This window comes from Cyanistes caeruleus, unplaced genomic scaffold, assembly GCF_971803275.1.
Source record: "Cyanistes caeruleus unplaced genomic scaffold, bCyaCae1.hap1.1 HAP1_SUPER_30, whole genome shotgun sequence".
NCBI lineage: Eukaryota > Metazoa > Chordata > Aves > Passeriformes > Paridae > Cyanistes > Cyanistes caeruleus.
In genome coordinates, this window is record NW_028256295.1 from 331,860 (window position 1) to 353,852 (window position 21,993).

At 53.0% G+C, this 21,993-nt stretch overlaps 2 protein-coding genes across 2 annotated transcripts in view; one reads left to right on the forward strand and one right to left on the reverse strand.

Moving 5' to 3' along the window:
• LOC147645216 (uncharacterized) overlaps positions 1–21,993 on the reverse strand; it is a 220,440-nt gene that overhangs the window by 94,436 nt on the left and 104,011 nt on the right. The window lies entirely within an intron of this gene.
• LOC147645219 (serine/threonine-protein kinase pim-1-like) lies at positions 18,421–21,512 on the forward strand. Its single transcript, XM_086874751.1, has 3 exons — positions 18,421–18,438; positions 20,231–20,596; positions 21,231–21,512. The coding sequence occupies exons 1-3, from the start codon at positions 18,421–18,423 to the stop codon at positions 21,468–21,470; spliced, it is 624 nt and encodes a 207-aa protein (XP_086730877.1). The 3' UTR covers positions 21,471–21,512.

Genomic DNA, 21,993 nt, shown 5'->3' on the forward strand with positions numbered 1-21,993 from the left:
AAAAATTATGAAAAATGAGAGAAAAATCAGGAAAAGAAAAAGCAAATAAAAACTGGAAAAATCAAAAAAATAATGAAAAAAAATTGTGGGAAAATCAGGGAAAAAACTGGAAAAAATCAGGGAAAAAATCAGGGAAAGAAGAGAAAAACAGGGAAAAATTTAAGAAAAAGTAGGGGAAAATCCAGAAAAATTTGGGAAGAGGGAAAAATCAGGGGAAATCAGGAAAAAAACAGGAAAATTTGAGAAAGAACTGGAAAAAAACAGGAAAAAAATTGGGAAAAAAAGAGGGGAAGATCAGGAAAAATGGGAAAAAAAGAAGAGAAAAAATTGGGAAAATATTAGGAAAATATTGGGAAAAATCAGGGAAAAAATGAGGAAAAGAAAGAGGAAAATAATCTGGAAAATCAGGAAAAAACAGGAAAAAAAGGGGACATAAACGGGGAAAAAAATGGGAAAAATCAGGAAAAAACCAGGATGAAATCCACCTATTTCATTTTTCCATGGAATTTTGAGAATTGCCTGCCTCGGAGGTTGTGGAAGAATTTCCAGACCTGAGAATCCGGGGAGTGGGGAAAGGTGGAACTGCACCTTTGAGTGCTCCAGGGTTTTTGGAAGACTGATGGCTTGGTCCTTTTCCAGCTTCCAGAATGTTTGGATGAATCCCACACCTCCTTCTGGCTGGAAATCATGGAAAAATCATGGAAAAATCATGGGAAAGCTGTGATTTAAATTCATGGACTTTTGCCCCCAAAGCATCCTTTTTTCCCCACCAAAATTTCTATTTTTTTTCCCCCAAATTTCTATTTTTGTGATAATTAAATGGGGAAGATAGAAGGAAATGGAGAAAAATAGGATAGAAATGGAGGAAGAACGTGGAAAAGTCGGGGGAAACTACAAAAATATGGGGGGAAAACTGAGAAAAATGACAGGAAAAATGGAGCAAAAATGGGGGAAAATGGAGCCAAAATGGGGGAAAAAATTGAAAAAAAATAGGGAAAAAGTGGGGAAAATGGGATGGAAATGGAGGAAAAATTGGGAAAAATGGGAGAAAGAAATGGAAAAAAACTGGGATAAAATTGTGGAAAAATGAGATAAAACCAGGATAAAAATGGGGAAAATAATGGGGAAAACTGGGGTAAAAATAGGAATAAAAATGGTAAAAATGTTGCAAGAATGGGGGAAAAATGGAAGAAAATGGGGAAAATAGGAGAGAACATGGGGAAAAATGGAGCAAAAATATGTTAAAATGGGGAAATGGGAAAAAAAATAGATTAAAAATGGAAAAAAATTGGGGGGAAAATAGGAAAACATGGGGAAAAAACTGAATAAGAGTGGAGGAAAAATAGGAAAAAAAAAGGAAAAAACAGAGAAAACTGCGGAAAAATGAGATAAAAAAGGCAGAAATGGAGGAAAAAGGAAAAAAAATGAGGGAAAAGTTGGTGAAAAATAAAAAATAGGATAAAAATGACGAAAACTATATGGAAATAGGATAAAAATTAGGAAAATAGAGCAAAAATGGGATAAAAATGGGGAAAATTGGATAAAAATGTGGAAAAATGTGATAAAATGGAGACAAATTGTACTCTAATAGGGAATGACTGGGAGTGATTTGGCTTATCGTGGGGCACAGAGGAAACTGGAACCACACGGGGTGAGCAACTGGGCAATGCTGGGAGCAGCCACTGCCGGCACCGGGAGCCCCGAACCCCTTTCCCGGCCATGCCGGACCCGCATCCCCCCAGCCCCTTTGCCGGGGCTCTGCCGCCACCGCCACCGGGACCCCCCAAAAACACCTCCCGGGGACCCCCGGGGTGCCCCCGAGGGGCATCTGCGGCTCGGCTCTGGAGCCCTGCCATCCCCAAACATCCCCCCCAAAAACCCCAAAGCCAGGGAGCCCCGGGGGATTTGGGGCGAGCTCCCCCTCCCCGGGCACCTGCGGGATGGGGGGCGATGGTCCCGAAGGAGCTGCAGATGCAGAGAGCGGGGAGCGCAGGTGGAGCCTCCTCTGCCTGCTCCAGCTCTTCCTCCTCCTGCTCCTCCTCTTCCTCCTGCTCTGTCCCTCCTCTTCCTCCCGCTCTGTCCCTCCTCTGTCCCTGGGCGTGGTTCGGAGCCCTCGGGTGAGCGGGGCCGGGCCGGGACACGATGGGAAAGGGCTGGGTCCCCCCCAAACCGAGCTGGGGGCAGCGGAGCTTTGGGGGAACAATGGGAACGGGGCGGGACAGGGGAACAGGGGGAGGTGGGAGCACTGAGGGTCCCCCAGTTCACCCCAGGAGCCCCAAGCCCCGTCCCAGCCCCCCCAGTTCCCCCCGCAGCCCCGGCTGAGGGGGGCTCAGCCCAGGAGCCGCCGTCGTTCGGGGCTCCCCCGAGTGCAGGAACGGGAGAGTTCCCGGCTCGGGGAGGCCCCAGCCCAGGAGGGGATCTTGTCCCTCTTCCAGGGCCTTTCAGGGTCTTCAGGCCCCTCTCAAGAGGAGTTTTTCTCTTTTTCAGGTTTTCTGGGGGGATCCAACCACTACAGGGGTGTTTTTTCCTCCCCATTTTAGGGTGTTTGTGCGGCCGCAGCCCCACAAGCCCCTTTGGAGGGGGGATCATGACGGCTTTAAGTGACATTTTTAGGGGTGTCCCCACCCCAAGCCCCTGTAGGGGATGTTTTGTCCCCCAGGGTGGATTTTGGGGGTTCTCTCTACCATGGCCGCTTTAAGGGCCCCCGGTGTTGTCGGGTCCCACTGTAACTCCTCTTAAAAGGGCAACACCGCTCCCGTTGGTTCCGGCAGTGGAGCCCGGGAGGGGTTGGGTGTCCCGGGAGGGGTTGGGGGGTACCTGGGTGATGCCGATGGAGATGATGGGGTCCCCATGCTGGTTATAAACCTTGGTGAGGGGTTCCTGGGGATTTTCAGAAGTTCTGGGTGGTTTTGGGGCCACCGTGCTTTTTTGGGAGTTCCCAAGGGGGTTTACAGGGGTCCCGATGGGGGAATTTGGGCGATCCCGGGGGTGGAATTTGGGATCTCAAGGCTGTTTTGGGGAACCTGCTGGTGATGGAGATGGGGACCCCATGACAGGTATGAACCTTCTCAATGGCTGTATGGGGTTTTGCGGTTTTGGGGAGTTTTTGGAGCATCCAGGGACGTGTTTGGGATCAGGGGAGGTTGGGGTGTCCCAGGGGGTTTGGGGGTTCTTGGCAGGTTTGGGGGTACCTGGGCAATGCGGGTGGCAGTGCTGGGGACCCCGTGCCGGGTTTGAACCTTCTCACAGCGCACAGGCAGTATCAGCGTGTTCAGGGAGATCCTGGGGGGCCCGGGGGGTCACCCCAAATCCCAGGGACCCCAAATGCTGAGGGACCCCCCAAACTGCCCTCACCGCTGGATCTGCTGCAGGCAGGGGGGCACCAGCACTCGGCCCCCACCCTCCACCATCACAGGGGGGCTGTGGAAGAAATCTGGGGGTGCACGGACAGGTCGGGTGGGACCCCCAAAGTCCTGGGGGAGGGGACACGGGGGGGACTTCCAGGAATTCCCGGTGTGGGGGGATGAGGGGGAACCCAAGAAGAGTTTGGGGGGGCTGGGTGGGTCATCGGGGGACCCCCAGGAGTCTTGTAGGGGGTGGGGAGGGCAAAGAACAGGGCGATCCCCAGGATGGGTTTGGGGGGGAACCGGATTGGAGCTCCCATGGCAGAGCTGGGGAGATCTGCCCATGGAATTCCATGGGAATGGCATGGCAGTGAGATCCATCCACAGAGTTCACATGGGAATTGGACAGCAGTAGAATCCATCCTTGGAAGTCTCTCGGGAATGGGACGTCTGAGATCCATCCATGGAATTTCCATGGGAATTCCCAGGTTCCCAAATTTTGCCCTCCCATATCCCACATTCAGATTCCCATATTCCCATGGGAATTCTGCCCTCCCCACCTTTACACTCCAGCACCTCCCGCCCATATCTGACCTATTTCCGGAGACATTCCCTGCAGCTGTGAGCCAGGGAATTTGTTAATGCCTCAGCCTGGATCTCAGGGATCCCCATGGCGGTGCCACAGTTGCCATCGCAGCCCCACAGATCCCCCAGCCCCGGCTCCCCCCGCTCAGCCCCGCTCTGGCTGTGCCGCTGCTGCAGCATCTGCAGCTCCCCGCTGGCCCCGTGCCGGTGCCGCTCCTTGTGCCGGCCCTGGCTATCCCAATATCCCAGCTCTAGCTATCCCAATATCCCAGCCCTGGCTATCCCAATATCCAAGCTCTGGCTATCCCAAGATCCCGGCTCTGGCTATCCCAATATCCCAGCCCTGGCTATCCCAATATCCCAGCCCTGGCTATCCCAATATCCCAGCTCTGGCTATCCCAAGATCCCAGCCCTGGCTATCCCAATATCCCAGCTCTGGCTATCCCAATATCCCAGCCCTGGCTATCCCAATATCCCAGACCGGGCTATCCCAAGATCCCAGCCCTGGCTATCCCAAGATCCTGGCTCGGCTCCGCCCGGCCCCGCTCACTGCGGCGGCGCTGGAAGGGGATCCCAGCCAGGGACCCCATGGACATGGACTGCGGGAAGCCCGGGCCGGGCTCCGACAGCGCCACGTGCAGGGAACGCAGGGAGAGGAGAACTGGGGCGACATTTGGAGATTTGGGACCGGGGGGGTCACGGCTGAAGGAAAGGGGGAACGGGGAGAGCCGGGAAGGGCATTTGGGGATGCCAGGAGTGACAAGAGGGGAGGCTAGGGCTGGCTAGATGTGGCATGGCTGGAGTTCAGGGCGTTCCTGTACCCAGGAAAGGGAGCTCCAAGGGTCCCCGCTGTCCCCATTGCCAGGACAGGGCAGGGAAAGCCGGGATGGCTGGGAATAGGGGTCCCGGGTGTCCTGAGTGCTGAGGAAAGGAGGGGCTGGCTGCTGGGAGAGGCAGGAATAGGGGTCCGGGGGCTAAATGGGTCAAGGAGAAGGGGGCTCTGGGGGCTGCGGGAGGCGGGATGGCCGGGAAAGGGGTGCAGGCTTTCCTGGTGCCGGATAAGGGGGTGCAGGGTGGGACCCACGGCCGGGAATGGGGGTTCGCTGGGATGGCGGTGCCCAGGAATGGGGGTTTAGGGGCCCCTCGGCGCTCCAGAATGGGCGATCAAAGAGTCCCGGTGCCGGGGGTCCCCCTCACCTCTCGCCGCCCCCCGGGAGCGCCCCCGGCCCCAGCGCTGGAGCCATCGCGCTGCTCCGCTGCGGCCCCGCCCACAGCTCCGGCCCCGCCCCCAGAGCCGCCTCCGGCCCCGCCATTGGCGCCGCTCTTTGCTGCCCGCCAGTGGCAGCCCGAGGCTGCAGTGACGTCACCGGTCGCCGGGCAGATCCCGGCGGCGCAGGGCGGCCAAGGCGGAAGCGAAAGTGCCCGAGGGAGCGCGGGGGGAGGGGACGGGGCAATTCCAGGGAATTCCCCTGGATCCCCTCTCGGGATCCCCCGGGACCTTCCTCGGCCGCGCACTGCGGGACCCCCGGGACAAACTGGGCTGAACTCCCGGGCCCTGCGCCCAAACTCTGCCTGGAACCCGCCGGCTTCGGCCCAAAGCGGGGGAAGCCCCGCCATCCGCGGATCCCATTTTTCCTGCGGCTGCGGCTCCCCAGCCCCGGCGGAGCAGGAGCGGGCGCTGGGAGCCCGAGCCCCGATTCCCGATCTCCTTCTCTCTCTCTCTGCTGCTCTCTCCCTCTCCTTTGGGTGATCAGAAATGCCAGAGCGGCTGGAGAGCCCCGTGCCCAGCTCGGCTTTCCCTGGAAAGGGAGGCCTGGGGGTGCGGTGCCCCGGGATGGCCGGGAATGGGGCTCCGGGGGTCCCCGGGCTGACGGAACCGGGGGATCCAGGGGCTGCCAGGGGAGGATCCCCGGGAAAGGGGGTGCAGGGCGCTGTTGGTGCAGGAGAAGGGGGTGCAGGGGGTCCCGGAGCTGGGGAAGGAGATGCGGGGGGGTCCCAGGGCCCAGGAATGGGGATCCAAGGGGGTCTGGAAAAGGCTGAGCAGGAGATCCAGGAGTGCAGACCTAATTCACATCAGAGACACAGAAATCCGGGTGCAACAGGAAACCAAACACTAAGGACTCCACAACTTGGAAACAATGAACACTAAACCAATGGATTTCTATGGGTTCAGACTGTATAAAGTTTAGGAAACATCTAGTAAAACTCCCATGTCATGGAATGATTTTCTCTGCACATGCAGACTATGTGTGGTTGAAATGATTCTGTTCAGAATCAAGTAATGCTTTATTTCTCTAAAGACATTGTTGGAGAGTTTTTGCTTTTCACAGTTTCAGTGAAAGGATTACACCATTAGAATAATTTTTCATAATAATTCTACTTTTCTGTTGTCAGTTCTGTTTGGGCCAGGGGTGTGAGAATCAGTTTTTAGTCAGAAGAGAAGAAAAAGAAAATACTTGATTTTTTTCTAATTTTTGTTTTTATGTTTGTGTGTGGCTCTTAGTGATGGCAACATTATGGTATGGGTTTTTCCATGTTCACCTTTAAGCTGCATTTTGAAAAGTAGAAGAGTTTGAAAGGTGGCCCTTTAAAATAGAAACAGTTAGTAGAAAATTGTTAAAAAAAAACAAAAAACACAAACAACCAGATGGGGGAGGGAGCCCTCCATGTGAGTCATCCCATGCTTTCCCTGGAAGAGGAGAAGCTTCATTCCAGGCAGCCAGCAGAGGAGCTTTAGAAATGCAAATTAACACCTCTGGGGCAAAGCCTGCACAATGTACCAGGGTGTTCCTGCCTGGGGGAGGAATTGGGCTGAATTCCTCTGCCCCTCACCCCAAGCTCTGCCTGCTGGCACAGATGGAATTTGCACAGCTGAAGGTGAGGATATCTGACTCTGCAGCAGAAATTGGTTAAGCTAAAAAGGAAAACAGCTAATTGAGAATGTTGTGAAAACTTCACTATAAAAAATGGGGGGAAGTCATCCCAGTCCCCACCTCAACTTGTGCTCTCAATTTCTATGTTATCTAGGGTGAATTAGAGCACTGGGGTTTTTTTTGCTCCAAGTTAAGGGAAATTCGTTGGGAATCCAAGTATGTGCTGAATTAATTAGAGAAAAGCCAAAAATTGATGCAGCCCTGGCTGGAGGGAGCACCCAAAAATGGGGAAAAGATGAATGGCCACCAGAACAAATCCTGCAACACCATGGACCAGGCCCTGGGAACCCTAACAAATTCATATCAGGAGCCAGAGAACTAATTTATCATTTCCGTGGTATAATTAGATTACATGATGTCCTCAAAATAATCCCCAACCAGACAGCTCCAGTTCCTGACTTTCTTCCCAACCAATCCACTCAGATGAGGAACACAACATTTCACCATGGGATGGAGTTACATTATCTTTTAGCAGGAAAAGGAGGCAGAGTTTGTGGAAAATTAAATGACTCAAACTTCTGTTGGCAAATAGATCACAGAGGAGAAGTGGAGAAACAGATAACAAAGGATAGAAGAAAAGAGCTCATGTACTGGTCCAAACATGGAAAGGATGGGCATGGGCAACATTTCTGTGGTTCCCTGGCAGACCATGGGTTAAACGAATGCAGTTTCTCCTCTCATGTGCTACAGCAACTCTCACCTTTTCACCATGCACGACACCTTGCTGAGTGCAGCTCATTCAGCAGCTGAGCAAGGGGATGCAGGGGGCAGCCAGGCCTCCTGAGCCACAAACGGCTACAAAAGGACAGCGAATGAGGGCACCGAGAGCAATCCCAAAATCAAAGAACACCCAGGAAGAAAAAACAGAGCCAATGAGTGAATCTGCTTGCAGATAGGGCCACGGACTTGCACATAAGGAAGCAATGGGAAAAAGCATCACTTTCAGAAAATGTTACCAATTGACAAGGACCGCTGCTCTGACAAAGTCCCGCTAAATTCCTGAACTTCCAGAAGAGCAAAGACTTAACAGAGCCATCAATATCGGATGTTCTACAAAAGTGGTGGGTACATATTAACCGGGACATGCAGGAGGCAGATGGGGAAGTCTGAACCTTCCAAGCACCTCCGCCAGTGGGGAAAGGGACAGGGACACGCGGCCGGGAAAATCAGGACAAAAACGAGGCCGCGTCCTCCAGCAGCTGGAGAGAGCGCACGGCAAATGCCCCACGGCCTCTCCCTTTGGGCAGCAATAAAGTCACTCTCACACCGCTCCTCGGGCTCCTTTGGCCACACAAACCTCTGGCGCCGGGAATTTTCCCGCCCAGCCCCGGGCACAGCGCAGCCACCTCCGGGCTACCGACACGAAGCGGGACGAGCCAGCGCTGCTCCGGCACCGGCTCCTGCCGAGGCCCCAGCGGGAAGGAGACCGCGGGCAGCCGCTCCCGCAGCGCCCTCACGCCAGGGCCAACACGGGCCGGCCACGGCACCACCCACCCGCCACAGCCCCCTGCCGCCCCCTCCCGGGCCCGCAGCGAGCCCCGAGCCCCCGCAGAACCGAGCGCGGCTCCCACCTGCGATGGCTGGGGCCGCCTCCGAGCTCCGCCGCCGCCTCACCGGGCTCCGGCCGCTGCCGCCGCTGCCGGGCCCGCACAGACGCTCCGGCAATGGCGGCTCTCCTACCCCACGGCCGCCCTGGGGGCGCCAGCGGGGCCGGGCTTGTCCCCGCTCTGCCCAATCAGCGCGCGCCAGGGCCACGAGTGACGGCAGCAGCAGCCAATCGCAGCCAGCGGCGGGCTCTGCACACGGCACAGCCCCGCCCCGCGCTCTCAGGGCCCCCCGGGCTGTGTGAGGGGAAGGGCGGAGATGAGGAACAGGCCTGGAACGGGCCCGGCCCGAGCCGCCATTGAGTTCCCAACACAAACAAAGTTCTCCGCAGCTCCCGGCTCGCTTTTCCCTGCCCTGGGTGTTCGGTGGCTCCGGCTCAGCGGGAAGCCCGGGAGCCTCACTTCTCCCAGCGCTAATTAGGAGCATCAGTGCATCGCTCGGATTTCCCCCAAAAAGGGAAAACCGCCCCAAATCCCTGTGGATGAGTGGGGGAGGAGAGAGATTTCTGGCAGAAAACTCCACAAACTCAGAGCAGGATCATGAGAAGTAAAGGAAGACCCTTAAAACCAGCTTCCCCCACCCCTCCCTCCTCCCAGCTGTGCCTCCTCCCCCGGCAGTGCAGGGACACAGGGAATGGGGCCATGGTCACTCCATCCCCCGGGGCTTTTCCCGCTGCTCAGGGACAGGAGTCGTTCCCCTGCTGCACCCTGGGCTCTCTCCCACCAGAGAGTTCTCCAGGAACTTCTCCAAGCTGAGTCCATCCCATGGGGAACAGCCCCTCACAGTGCTGCAGCGTGGGTCACTCTGCCACGGGGTCAGTCCTTCTGAAAAGAACAGGCAAAGAGAGCAGCTCCTTTTTAATGCCTTTACTGAGGGCAGCTCTAGGTGGGGTAAGCTCAACCACTGCTGCTCCCAATGGATGACCCAGAGGAGGAGATGTTCAGCTTTGCCACATGGCAGAGATGGGGATTCTGCCTTCAGGTGAGCCTCTAGAAGGACTCCGGTTTACTGTAAATCTTGGGTAGTCGTGGAGAGCAAATGTGGTTTAGTTATGGTGATAAAGTCTGGAACATCAGTCAATTGCTCAATGTTCTCCCTTGCTCCTCAGTGTAGGTTGGAGTCCGGTTTGTGCCCTGGCTCGCTGATTCTAGGGGTCTTTGGATGTTAATCCCACTTCCCCTGGGTGCTACCCCCATGGGAGTTGGGCTCATCTACACACTGGGTGCTGTCATCGGTGCCATGGGGGGTGCCAGGAGCAGCAGAGGCAATAGACAAGGCCAGGTGGCATTAACAAGGCTGGTACAACAACATTGGTATTTACCAAACATGACACAACATGAGCTATATTAACAAAGAAGGCCCCTTACGGTGACAACATTCTACTGTTCAAACTGTAAAACATCTTTGTGTACTGATCAGGAGGTCACGATTTGCTCTTTACAATCCTGATGCTGAATGTCTCCTGAGGAGGTCTGGTCAGGGAGAAGAATGAGCCCCATGTGGGCTGCCCCTGTTTGGCCAACCTGCTCCTCACCCCGAGCCTCAGCATGTCTGACATCGCCCACCTGGGACTGACATCCCAAAGCATTGAGAACATTTATCAATTTTTGTTTATCATTAAAATCTGATTAATTTATAAAAATAAAATTTTACTTTTTATAATAATATTATTCTGTATTCTTATAACCTTGTTTTTGCATTTATATAAAAGAATTGATACCTTTTCAGGAACAAAAAACATTATTGTTCTCTGGCTCTAAGTACCACAATTCCCTTCATTAATTAACTGACCTCTATTTCTCCCTCTTTATGCCAATTACTCCTATTTTTAGCCCGTTAATCATAATTTTGAAATTATTCTCAGACGGGGTAAAAGGGGGCACTTTGGGGTCCATGGAGACTTTTCTGGGGAACATTTGGGGCAGCTTTGTGTCTGGGGAGGGAATTTAGAGAGAACTTGGGGGTCTGGAGGACACTTAGGGGAATCGAGTGCGCACTTGGAGGGGCATTTAGGGATTCTGTGGTACAATTCGGGGTCAGGGGGACACTTGGGGGTCCAGGGGGGGAAATCTGGGGACCCTTTGGGGTCCGAGCGGGCACTCGGGGGGCTGTAACAGGGAATCTCTGGGCCGCGGGGGATGATGGGAGCTGTAGGCGCCAGTATAATACGGTTTAAATGTGCCGCGGAGCATCACGGGAGTTGTAGGCGCACCCCCAAAATCCCACAAAATCGTTCATATGTCCTCAAAATCCCTCAAAATTAAAAAAAACCCCACAGAATTTCTTGAAACTTCTCAAAACCCTACGAAATTCAGAAACATCCCACAAAATCTCCACAAATTTCTACAAAATCTGAGAAAAATCCCTCTAAATTCTTCAAGTCTCCTCAATATCCCACAAAATTCCACAAAAATCACACAAAATTCCAGAAACATCCCAAAAAATTCCCTAAATCTTCTTAAAACCCTACCAAATTCCAGAAACGTCCCACAAAAACTCCACAAATTTCCACACAATCTAAGAAAAATCTTTCAAAATTCTTCAAGTCATCTCAAAATCCGTTAAAATTCCACAAAATTCCCTAAATTGTCTCCAAACCCCACCAAATTCCAGAAACATCCCACAAAATCATTACGGATGTCCACAAAATCTAAGAAAAATACATCAAAATTCTTTAAGTCATCTCAAAATCCTTCAAAATTCCACAAAATTCCTACAAATTTCCACAAAAATTTGACAAAATTCCAGAAAAAAACCCAAAAATTCCAGAAACATCCCACAAAATTCCAGAAAAACCCCACAAATTTCAGAAATATCCCACAAATTTCCCTTAATTTTCACAATATCCTACCAAATTCCAGAAACATCCCACAGAATATTTGCAAATTTCCACACAATCTAAGAAAAATCCCTCAAAATTCTTCAAGTCATCTCAAAATCCCACAAAATTCCAGAAAAATACCACAAAATACCACAATCATCCTAACAAACTCTAAATCTTCTCAAAACCCTACCAAATTCCACAAACAACCCACAAAATTCCAGAAAAATCTTCTCAAAACCCTACCATATTCCAGAAACTTTACAAATTTAAACACAATCTAAGGAAATCTTTGGAAAATTCTTCAAGTACCCACAAAATCTCACCAAATTCCAGAATATTCCACAACATTCCAAAAAAACCGCACAAAATTCCAGAAACGTCCCACAAAATTCTTTACATGTCTCAAAATCCCACAAAATTCCACAAAAATCCCACAAAATTCCAGAAACATCCCACAAAATTCCCTAAATTTTCTCAAAACCCTACCAAATTCCAGAAACATCCCACAAAATCTTTTCCAATTTCCATACAATCTAGGAAAAATTCCTCAAAATTCATCAAGTCTCCTCAATATCCCAAAAAAATCCTGAAACATCCCATAAAATTCTTTAAATTTTTTCAAAATCCCACAAAATTCTTGAAAAGCATCACAAAATAGTGAAAAAATCCCACAAAACGCCCTAAATCTTCTCAAAACCCTACCAAATTCCAGAAAAATCCCACAAAATCTCCTCAAATTCCCCATATTTAAGAAAAACCCCTCAAAATTTTTCAAGTCTCCTCAATATCCCACAAATTTTCCAGGAAAAATCCCTCAAAATTCCCAAAACATCCCACAAAATCTCCACAAATTTCCACACAGTCTCGAAAAATAACTCAAAATTCTTCATATCTCCTCAAAACCCATCAAAGTCTTAGAAAAATCTAACAAAATTATTTAAATTTTTTCAAAATCCCACAAATTTTCATAAACATCCCACAAAATCTCAATATCCCACAAAATTCCTGCAAAATCCCACAATATTCTAGAAACATTCCACAAAATCTCAACAAATTTCCACAAAATCCCAGAAAAATCCCTCAAAATTTTTCAAGTCTCTTCAAAATCCCACAAAAGTCCAGAGAATTCCACAACATTCCAAAAAAATCCCACAAAATTCCAGAAAAATCCCAGAAAAATGTTTACATTTTCTCAACATCCCACAAAATTCAATAAAAATCCCTCAAATTTCAAGATAATCCCAGAAAATTCAAGAAAAATCCCTTAAAATTACTTAAATTTTCTCAAAATCCCATTAAATTCCAGCAAAATTTCACAAAATTGCTGGAAAATTAAAACAACCCTAAATATTTTCAAAATCCTACCAAATTCCAGAAACATCTCACAAAATATCCTCAATATCCTGCAAAATTCCATAAAATTCCACAAATATCTCACAAAATTCCAGTAAAATCTGATGAAATGGTTAGCATTCAGGAACAGACATAATCGCAAATGATCATATGCAGGTGCATTATTAAGAGATCTGGGTGTCAGGGGTACACATACCCAAATCTGACCCATCTTGGTTTTGGACTGAACATGTTTTATACTCTATCATTATATAACTCACATATTAATTACTAAACTTACATTGTTCTATTGTAAGCATTGTTTTTACCCAAGCATGGATTTCTCGTGATACCCCCCAGCCCCCTAACATTGTTCCTCATGTTCTTTAAACAATAATTATATCCAATCATATCTAACAATTGTATCATGATCATATACTGATTACACAGGTGCAGTTTCACCTGATCTTTAGCAAGTACAAGGCCTAACATTTCCCAGGGCCTACTTTTCCAAGGCCTTTCCAAACCTAACTTCCTTTCTAAGTCCCTGAATTTTCTAAGATTTTGAGACCTTTTACTATCACTTACAGGACTTGTGCTCCAGACCCCTCACCAGCCTTGTTGCCCTTCTCTGGACACACTCAAGCCCCTCCATGGCCTTCCTAAATTGGGGGCCCAGAACTGGACACAGCACTCGAGGTGCTGCCCAACCAGTGCAGAGTAGAGGGGAGGAATCCCTGCCCTGCTCCTGCTGGCCACACTGTTCCTGATCCAGGCCAGGAGCCATTGGCCTCCTTGGCCACCTGGGCACACTGCTAGCTCATGCCCAGCCTGCTGTCCATCAGTGCCCCAGCTCCCTTTCTGCCTGGCTGCTGTCCAGCCACTCTGTCCCCAGCCTGTAGCACTGCAGGGGTTGTTGGGGCCAAAGTGCAGGACCTGGAACTTGGACTTGTTAAACCTCACCTTGTTGGGTTTGGGCCCTGGATCCAGCCTGTCCAGCTCCCTGTGCAGAGCCCTCCTACCCTGCAGCACATCAACACTCCCAGCCAACCTGGTGTCACCACGATTCCATGGGGCCCTAGAGTGTCACAATGGTCTCCAGGATTCCATGAAGCCTCCCAGCAATCCAATCTTGGATCATACTGGGAGTGACTGGACTCATACTGGGAGTATCTGAGAGTGACTGGGAACACACCATGCACATCATCCCCCATACTGGGGGTGACTGGGAGAAACTGGGAGCATGCTGGGAGCCAATGGCATCATACTGGGACTGACTGGGTTGATCTAGCCAGAGGCAACTGGGACCATCCTGGGAGTGCTGCCATGTGACAAGGATCATACTGGAGCTTACTGGGCTCATGATGGTGTTGAAAGGGAACAACTGGGATCTCTGAACACCAAAGGTACCTTTCCTGCTCACTGAAGAAGGAGCTTCCCAGTATCCATGTGTGAGGGGACCTTCACCTGAACCAGATGCTGTTAGGAGAAAAAGCTGCCTCTGCTGGAAAATCCCACACAACAAGTCAATGCCAAGAGAGCATTTTGCTTTCACAACTTCCCTCCTGGAGCCACAGTCCTTTTGGATCACACAGCAAGCAAGAGAACAGCACAAAATACAAGGCTGTGTCCAGTTTTTGGCTGGATCAGCAAACAGAGGGAGGAATGCCAGGGTTCACTGCCACAGACTCTTCTCCTCTGGGGAACAGAACCCCCCCAGGCTCCATTCCAAATGCTGTGCACACCCTGCTGGCCAAAAACAAACCCTTTCTAAGAAGTTGTTGGCAAGAGCTTTCCCAAATAAATGGCATCTTAATGGCAATTTTCTTTCAAAATCACCTCTGTTCCAAAGGAAGAACAGGAAGCCCACAGCAATCCCAAAGGCACATATGGTGCACCTGGGGAAATCCTCGACTTAGGGGCCCAGTGGGTTAAAAAATACCCATCAGAAGCCCCAGAGTGCAGCGTGCAAACTGCAGCAACCACTTGCTGGATCATTTTGGCTGTGCTGCACACGTCTGCAGACTGTCTGTCCCCCTGCCAGGACAGAAGGACACCCGTCAGGGGCTGGGCTGGCTGCTGAGAATGCCTCGGGCAGGAGGATCCTCAGGCAATGAGCAGGTGCCCAGAGCCGCTCTGACACTGAGGCCTCTGTGCCCCACAGCAACGGGAACACCACAAGGACACGGCAACGTTCCTGTGACATCACAGCAGCAGCTCCCCCAAAAACCGCCTGGAAGGTTCTCCTGGGTCACCAAGGAGCACAGAGGATCCTCCGAGGGCACAACCTATTGCTCAAGGGATCCAAGAGGAACTCAGAAAATGCAGCAAATGAGGACACCCCACAGCCCAGCCTGAACACTGAGAAGGAACAAAGATGTGACCAAACTAATGGAAACACAACTTTTGGTCACTGATGCTTCTGACTAAAACCAGCAAGGTTTGATCCATCTGGGATCTTTGTTTTAGTTCTAGAAACAAGCAAGGTTCTCTACTGTCAATGTACAGAAAGCAGGAACTTGGGGGAAAGAAGGCTGAGAGTGCCAAAGCCTTGTGTGACTTCTTGGACATCCTGTGGCTGAGGGTGTCCAAGGCAATGGACTCACAAGCGGGGTCCCTGCCCTCCCCACTGACAGCTGCCATCTCTCCTTCAGCCCCACACGTGTCTCCAACAACCTCCTGTCAAGGGCCTCCATCCACACATTCCATCACCAGCCACAGATCCTCATCCATGAGGTCACCCAGCATCCCTGAGGCCACAGCAGGGAGTGCTCCTGGCATCTGGTAGAGCACTGTGGCTTTTCTGGGATCCTTCTGGTGCCTGTGGCTGAGAGGAGTGGGGTGGATGGAACCAGGACGGGTCACAGATCAGCAGCCCCACTGCAAGCAGTGCTTTCTCCTGCTGTGTGGGGACCGTGGGGTGACTGATATTGGGACTCCTCTGGCTTTGGCTCCTGCAGAGCACACAGTGGCTCAGACACTGGGCTGAGGGAAGGGGTGCCAAGGAAACCCAGCACAGGCATTTCTCTTTGGAGAGGGGGTTCTGCAGGGAGAAGGGGGAAGAAGAGACTTTCCTGTCTGCTGAGATTCCCCCTCCTCCTTCAGCAGCCATTCCACAATCCATCAGTACCAGAGTTCATAGGATCACTTCCATGCCAGGGAGCACAAGGCACTCAAAACTGAACCCTGCCAGAGCCCAGCCCTGCCTGCCCATTTGGAGGGTGTGGGGGAATGGAATTTCAGCAGGAGCTGACCCACAATGATACTTTGCCACTTGTGGGTTTCTCACAGCCTTAGAAGGAGTTTGAGATCTCTGTCCCCAACACCTGCTCACCCTTCAAGTGCGCACACGTGCCTGGGGGCAATTCAGGTTCCCTGGAGTGGTGGCTGCTTCCCTTGAAAACAGGAGCTGTTGTCTTTTCCAGTGTGCTTAACTCCCTTCTACCTATTAGAAAGTGGGTGAGTAAAGGAAATGACCCTGGAGAAAGGGGACCAGAGCCTTTGAAAAAGATGAAACATGTCTGAATTAGAAATAAAATCTCTTTCATTTATTTCTTTAGTACTAATCTATTACTACAAACAAAAACATGTTTCTGAGGTGATTGTTGGGATTCGGGGCTTTATTTCTTGTTCTTGTTGTTATTATTATTTATTAGTATTATTTTTCACTGTCAAGACTTTTAAATCTTAGACATGAATAAAAATGGCTGGATGTCTCTCACTGGGAAAATTCCCTTGCTTTTCCCACCAGGATTAAACTGTACAGTCAATTCCAAGTTGCCTGTGGATTCTAAAGATGGAAAATCCTGTTAATGCTGGGTTTGGTGTGGTTTGGAGCTGGGGAAGGGTCTCATCCCCTCCCAGAGGTGCCCCAAGCCCGCTCTGCTGCCACATCTGCACTCGCGGCCCCTCACGGCTGCTTTGCCCTGGGGACATGGTGGGACCCCTCCTGCCAGGGCTGAGGCTTCTCATGGCCCCTCACAGCCCCTCATGGCCCCTCACAGCCCTTCATGGCCCCATAGAACCTCTCATGGCCCCATAGAACCTCTCATTTCCCCTCACAGCCCCTCATGGCCCCTCACAACACTTCATGGCCCCATAGAACCTCTCATGGCCCCATAGAACATCTCTTGGCCCCTCACAGCCCCTCATGGCCCCTCACAGCCCCTCATGGCCCCACTGAACCTCTCATGGCCCCACAGAACCTCTCATGGCCTCATAGAACCTCTCACAGCCCCTCATGTCCCTTCATGGCCCCTCATTTCCCCTCACAGCCCCTCATGTCCCTTCATGGCCCCTCATTTCCCCTCACAGCCCCATAGAACCTCTCATGGCCCCATAGAATCTCTCATTTCCCCTCACGGCCCCTCACAGCCCCAGGGGCTCCTCCCAAAGGAGAAGGGGTCGGGCCCTGCTCACTCTCCTTTTATTTCGGTCCCTTCACAGGGCCGAGTAAAGAAAGGCTGAATGGAGCCTTTCCCCAGCGTTTCCCTCGGGGTTCATTGCGGGCTGAAGCTCTGTGCTGGCGCTGGCCCCAGCACCAACATCCCTGCAGCCCCCAAGGCCTTTGCTGTCCCCCCGTGTCCATTCCCTGTCCCCGAGTCCCGCCCGGCTCCGGCAGCAGCAGCAGCCGCAGCGCAGCGGGCGCAGGCCCGGCCCGGCCGGGGCTCCCGGCCAGGAGCAGCAGCAGCGCCGGCCCTTCCCACCTGCTCCTGCCTCGGCTTCCCAGGGCTTTTGCCAGGGCAATGCTGGACTACAGCAACAATCCCCCGCAAACAGCCCTGATTCCTCAGGCCCGCCTCTGCTGCCCTCAGCCAGCCCTCAGAGGAAGAAAGGATCGGGTTCCAGCGCTGTTTTCAGCCCTGTTTTACTCACCCTGAGGTGACAGCAGGAGGCTGTTGGTGCCTTGGCCTTGGCAATTGTAGATCCCGGCTGCTCTTGCCCCTCTTCTGCTTGCCACTTGAATTTTAGCAGTACAGCTGCAATTGCCTCTTTCAATCAGTGCTACCCACTGAGCTTTTGTCACAGGGAACTCAGGATTTTTGTTTCAGGCATCATGATCAGTACAGATCAAAATGCTCCCAAGTCCCTGAGCACTAAGTCGAGGGGAATTAAAGCCACACAGGTCACATTTGCAGTGCTCAAACACAGCCCTGTTGCTGCTGCTGCTGAAATAGAATCAGCTGACAGAGGCCATCACAGAAATTGCCTCTGCAGTGGCAAATCAAATGAAAAAATCCACCAGGAGAAAGAAAAACCAGAACTTCCCAACTCGCTTCATTGTTTCTTCTGAGCAGCAGAAGAAAAAGGAACAGGGCACCTTTCAGGCAGCTCCACAAGCTCAGGGTTCTCATTTCCTGGGGAATCTGAGATGCAATTGGCCTTGTTAAAAGGATAAAAGCAAGGGGAATGAATTGGGAATTATTAGGAAAAAATGACCCTTCTTACACACAAAGTTCACCAAGTCATTCCCTGCATTTCTCCTTTTCACATTCTTTCATCCACTGAGAGGTCCAGCTTATCATGTTCTGCTGCTTATCATCACCTGATTGTGCTCTTGATTTCTCCCAGTGCAAGAGATGTAGAATCATCTCAAGTGAACACAGAAACAAACTCCCTCTGTCAGCCCATCTTCATGTTCCAGATCACTTTCCAGATGTCCATGGGGCTGTTGGAATGATGAGCTCTCCACTGCTGGCTGCAGGCTCTGGAGATTCTTTCTCCACATTCAGCCAGGCTTGTATTCCCCAACAATTCCTGGTAGCCCATCATGTTTTCTTTGGGTAGAAGAGGAACAATGAAAACCTCACCAATGGCACAGCTCCCCTGTCCACGAGGAAAAGAAAGAACAAGTTGTCAAGTTCTTCAAACATTTGTCCTGCTTTGCTGCAAGAGTTGTGCTGCGCTCACAGTGTGGGAAGCCAAGAGAAGCTGCAGCTGGGAGCACATCTTGTGACAGGAGCTGCGCCTTGTTCTCCAGGACAGGTTTTTGGAAAGAACAGACGGGACTGGGGAGAAGATTCTGGGAAAATGGAAACAGCTTTTTTAAGAAATTAAAATAAAATCAAAAGAAACAACCAATATGTTTTTCTCTATTTTTCTCTATTTATTTTTATGTTTCCCTTTTCCATCTTGCACTGTTCTCCATCCCATTCATTCCAAATGGCTCTCACCTCTAAGATCTGAGACTTGGCAAGTTTTAGACACTGTAAAATACCCTGAGCTATAGCCAGTTTGCCTTGCCCTGTTTTCCTTGGAAAGCAATGCTGGAGACACAAGTGCAGTGCTTGGCTCAGGTACAAATTCTGCATTCAGGGAATGTGCTCAGACGGTGTCTGAGCCTCAGCAGGGACAAGGCACAGCAGCAGCCAAGGGCATTGCTGTGCCCCTGTGCAGGAGTCCAGACTCTGGCTCTTGGCTCAGCAGGGCAAAGTTGCCGTGTTTGGCCAGGCTCAGGGGCTGCCCGGGGAGCGCGGGGCTCGGGGCGGGGCCGAGCGGGCAACGGACAAACGGACACGGGGACAAACGGCCCCGGTGCTTCAGTTGCAGCGGCAGCAGCGGCAGCAGCAGCAGTGGAAGCAGATAAAAAGCGAATTTCTTGAATCCGTCGATTCTCCTCTCCCTCTCCCACTGTCCCGCACCCCATCCCCGTCTCCCTTTTCCTGTGTCCCCTCCTCTTCCAGGTTCCCTCTCCCCGTGCCCGCCCGGGCCATGCCCCCGGTCCGTCCCCGTCCCTGTCCCCGTCCCCGGGCGTCCCTCCGCGGTCTCGCCTCCGCCCAGCTCTGGCTGTGCTGGCGCTGGCGCTGCTGGGCGGGCATCATTGCCTGGGGCTGGGGCGGCATCGCTGCCCTTTGGCTCCGTCTGGCCCGGCCCCGACCCCGACCCCGACCCCGACCCCGGCCCCGGCCCCGGCCCCGGCCCCGGCCCCGGCCCCGGCTCCTCCCGGGGCCCGCGGAGGACACAGGCGGTGCGGCCGCTGCCGCCGCCTCCGCTGCGGCTTCCCCGGCCCGAGCTCCGCCGCTGTCGCGTTCCAATGAGGGAACGCCTGCGGGTGCCCGGCCCGGGGAGCTCGGGGAGCGCTCGGGGGCCGTTCCTGGCCCCGGGCCGAGCACTGACGGCCGCGTCTCTTCCCCAGGGAAGGCGCAGCAGGCCCTGCAGCAGCGCTACCGAGTGGGTTCACTGCTGGGGCGCGGCGGCTTTGGCAGAGTTTTTGCGGCCACTCGGCTCTCGGACGGACTCCCGGTGAGCAGAGGGGCCGGCGGCGGGCGGAGGAGGAGGAGGGGGCGGAGGAGGAGGATGGGGCTGGACACGGTGGGCGGTGAGCTGAATCCGCTGTTCCCTTTGGCTTGCAGGTGGCCATCAAAAAGGTGCCACGGAACCGCGTCCGGCACTGGGGCGAGCTGGTGAGTGAGCGGGGCCAGCGGCAGAAGCCGGGCCGTGCCGGGCGGGGATGAGCCGGGGCCCGGCAGGCTGGGAGCCGCCAGGACACCTGGAGGGAGAGCGGGCGTGGGGCTAGCGGAGGGCACAGAGCATCCCGGGCTGGCTGAGGGCTTCCCGAGCCCTGGCACGGCCTCAGCCCCACTGACGGCACCGTGCTCCTCCCGCAGCCCGACGGCACCAGCGCACCCCTGGAGATAGTGCTGCTGGACAAGGTGTCCACAGGCTTCCCCGGTGTGGTGCAGCTGCTGGAATGGCTTGAGCTCCCCAACACCATCGTGATGGTGCTGGAGCGCCCGGAGCGGTGTCAGGACCTGCGGCGTTTCATTCGGGCACGGAGGTTCCTGTCCGAGGAAGAGGCGCGGGAGCTGTTCCAGCAGGTGCTGGCGGCCGTGCGGCACTGCACCAGCTGCGGGGTCCTGCACCGAGATATCAAACCTGAGAACGTCTTGGTAGACCTGGACACCGGCGAGGCAAAACTGATCGACTTCGGCTGTGGCACCTACCTGCAGGACACAGCCTACACTCAATTGCAGGTGAGCCCACACAGGGGCAGGCTCCAGGTCCTGGCATCTCCTGGCCCAGCCTGGGTGTGGCAGCAGGGATTCTCCCTTTTGCTGCCAGTCACAGCACTGAGTCTTCAGCCAAGTTGCTTCTGAGCAGAGCTGGGTGGGGACCCATCTTCCATCCCTGCTGGCAGCCTTTGCCTGCCACTCTGCCCAGGACTGGGGCTGGGGATGGGGCAGCCAGCCTGACAAAATCCCCTGTGGGTGGGAGTAGCAGAGAGGGGGAGGCAGAACCTGTGCACCAGCTGGTTTGGTGTGCAGGTGAGAAAAGGCTTGGACTGCTCTGCTCACCTGGTTTGACTTGGTTCAAGATATTTTTTGGGCAATGCCAGCAGGGAGGATATGGGTATGGTTTTTCCCCAGCACTGAGTGGGTATTTCCCTTTGTGTGTCATGGTCGGGCCTTGCCAGGGTTTCTGCTGCCCTCTTCCAGCACCAGTGGCTTCTTTTCCAACCCCAGGTTTGTACCCAAGTCCCAGGTGCTGGTGAGAGGGCAGCAGGTCACCCCGTGTGCCACTGGGGCAGCCCCCACATGCCCAGGGATGCTGGGGCCAGGCTCTGGGAGCAGCAGCATCCCCCTGATGAGCTCCATCCATATTCCATAGGAACACCGTCATACAGCCCCCCGGAATGGAACGACTTTGGCTGGTACCATGGCGAGGCAGCGACCGTCTGGTCCCTGGGCATCCTGCTGCACGAGATGGTCTGCGGGGAGCACCCTTTCAGGAGGGGCAGGAACATCAGATGGGGCCAGCTCCCGCTGCCACAACGGCTCTCCCAAGGTGGATCCTCATCTCTGGGCACGGGGGGAACACCAGTGTTGGGAGACAGCAGCGGGCTCGTGAGCATCCCGCTCTGGCAGCTGCTGAGGAGGTGGCACATGTCCTGCTCTCCTGCTCTCCTCCAAAACAAAGAATTGATGGGAAAGTTTAGGCCCAGCTCTGAGCACATCCAGCGTGGCCTGGGCACGGGTATAGTGGGGCAAAGCCAACAGGAGCCTTCTCCAACTGACCAGTGGTTTGTGGTTTCTCTCCCCAGACTGCCAGATTCTGATCAGGTGGTGTTTATCCCTGAACTCCTTGGACAGGCCCTCATTAGAAGACCTGTCCTGTGATCCCTGGATGCAGGATGTTCATCAGCCCTAGAAGAAGGGAGAGAGCCACAGGCACAGTGATGCAGGGACCTGGTAAGTTACAGCTCCACACATGCCCTGGCAATCAGCAGCAAAGAAACCCAGACTTTTTTGTCCTGCCTGTGTCACTGCACTGCGGTCATGGAATGGGAACACACAGCCCTTGTGCTGGAGCTGAGCTGCTCTGCCCAGCACTGGTGGGCACCATCTGAGCTGGTTTTGCTTGTCCTGCTTCA

Coding starts and splice junctions, on each gene's coding strand:
- LOC147645219 (XM_086874751.1), top strand. Junction 20,597..21,230: donor CAGCCTACACTCAATTGCAG/GTGAGCCCACAC, acceptor CATATTCCATAG/GAACACCGTCATACAGCCCC.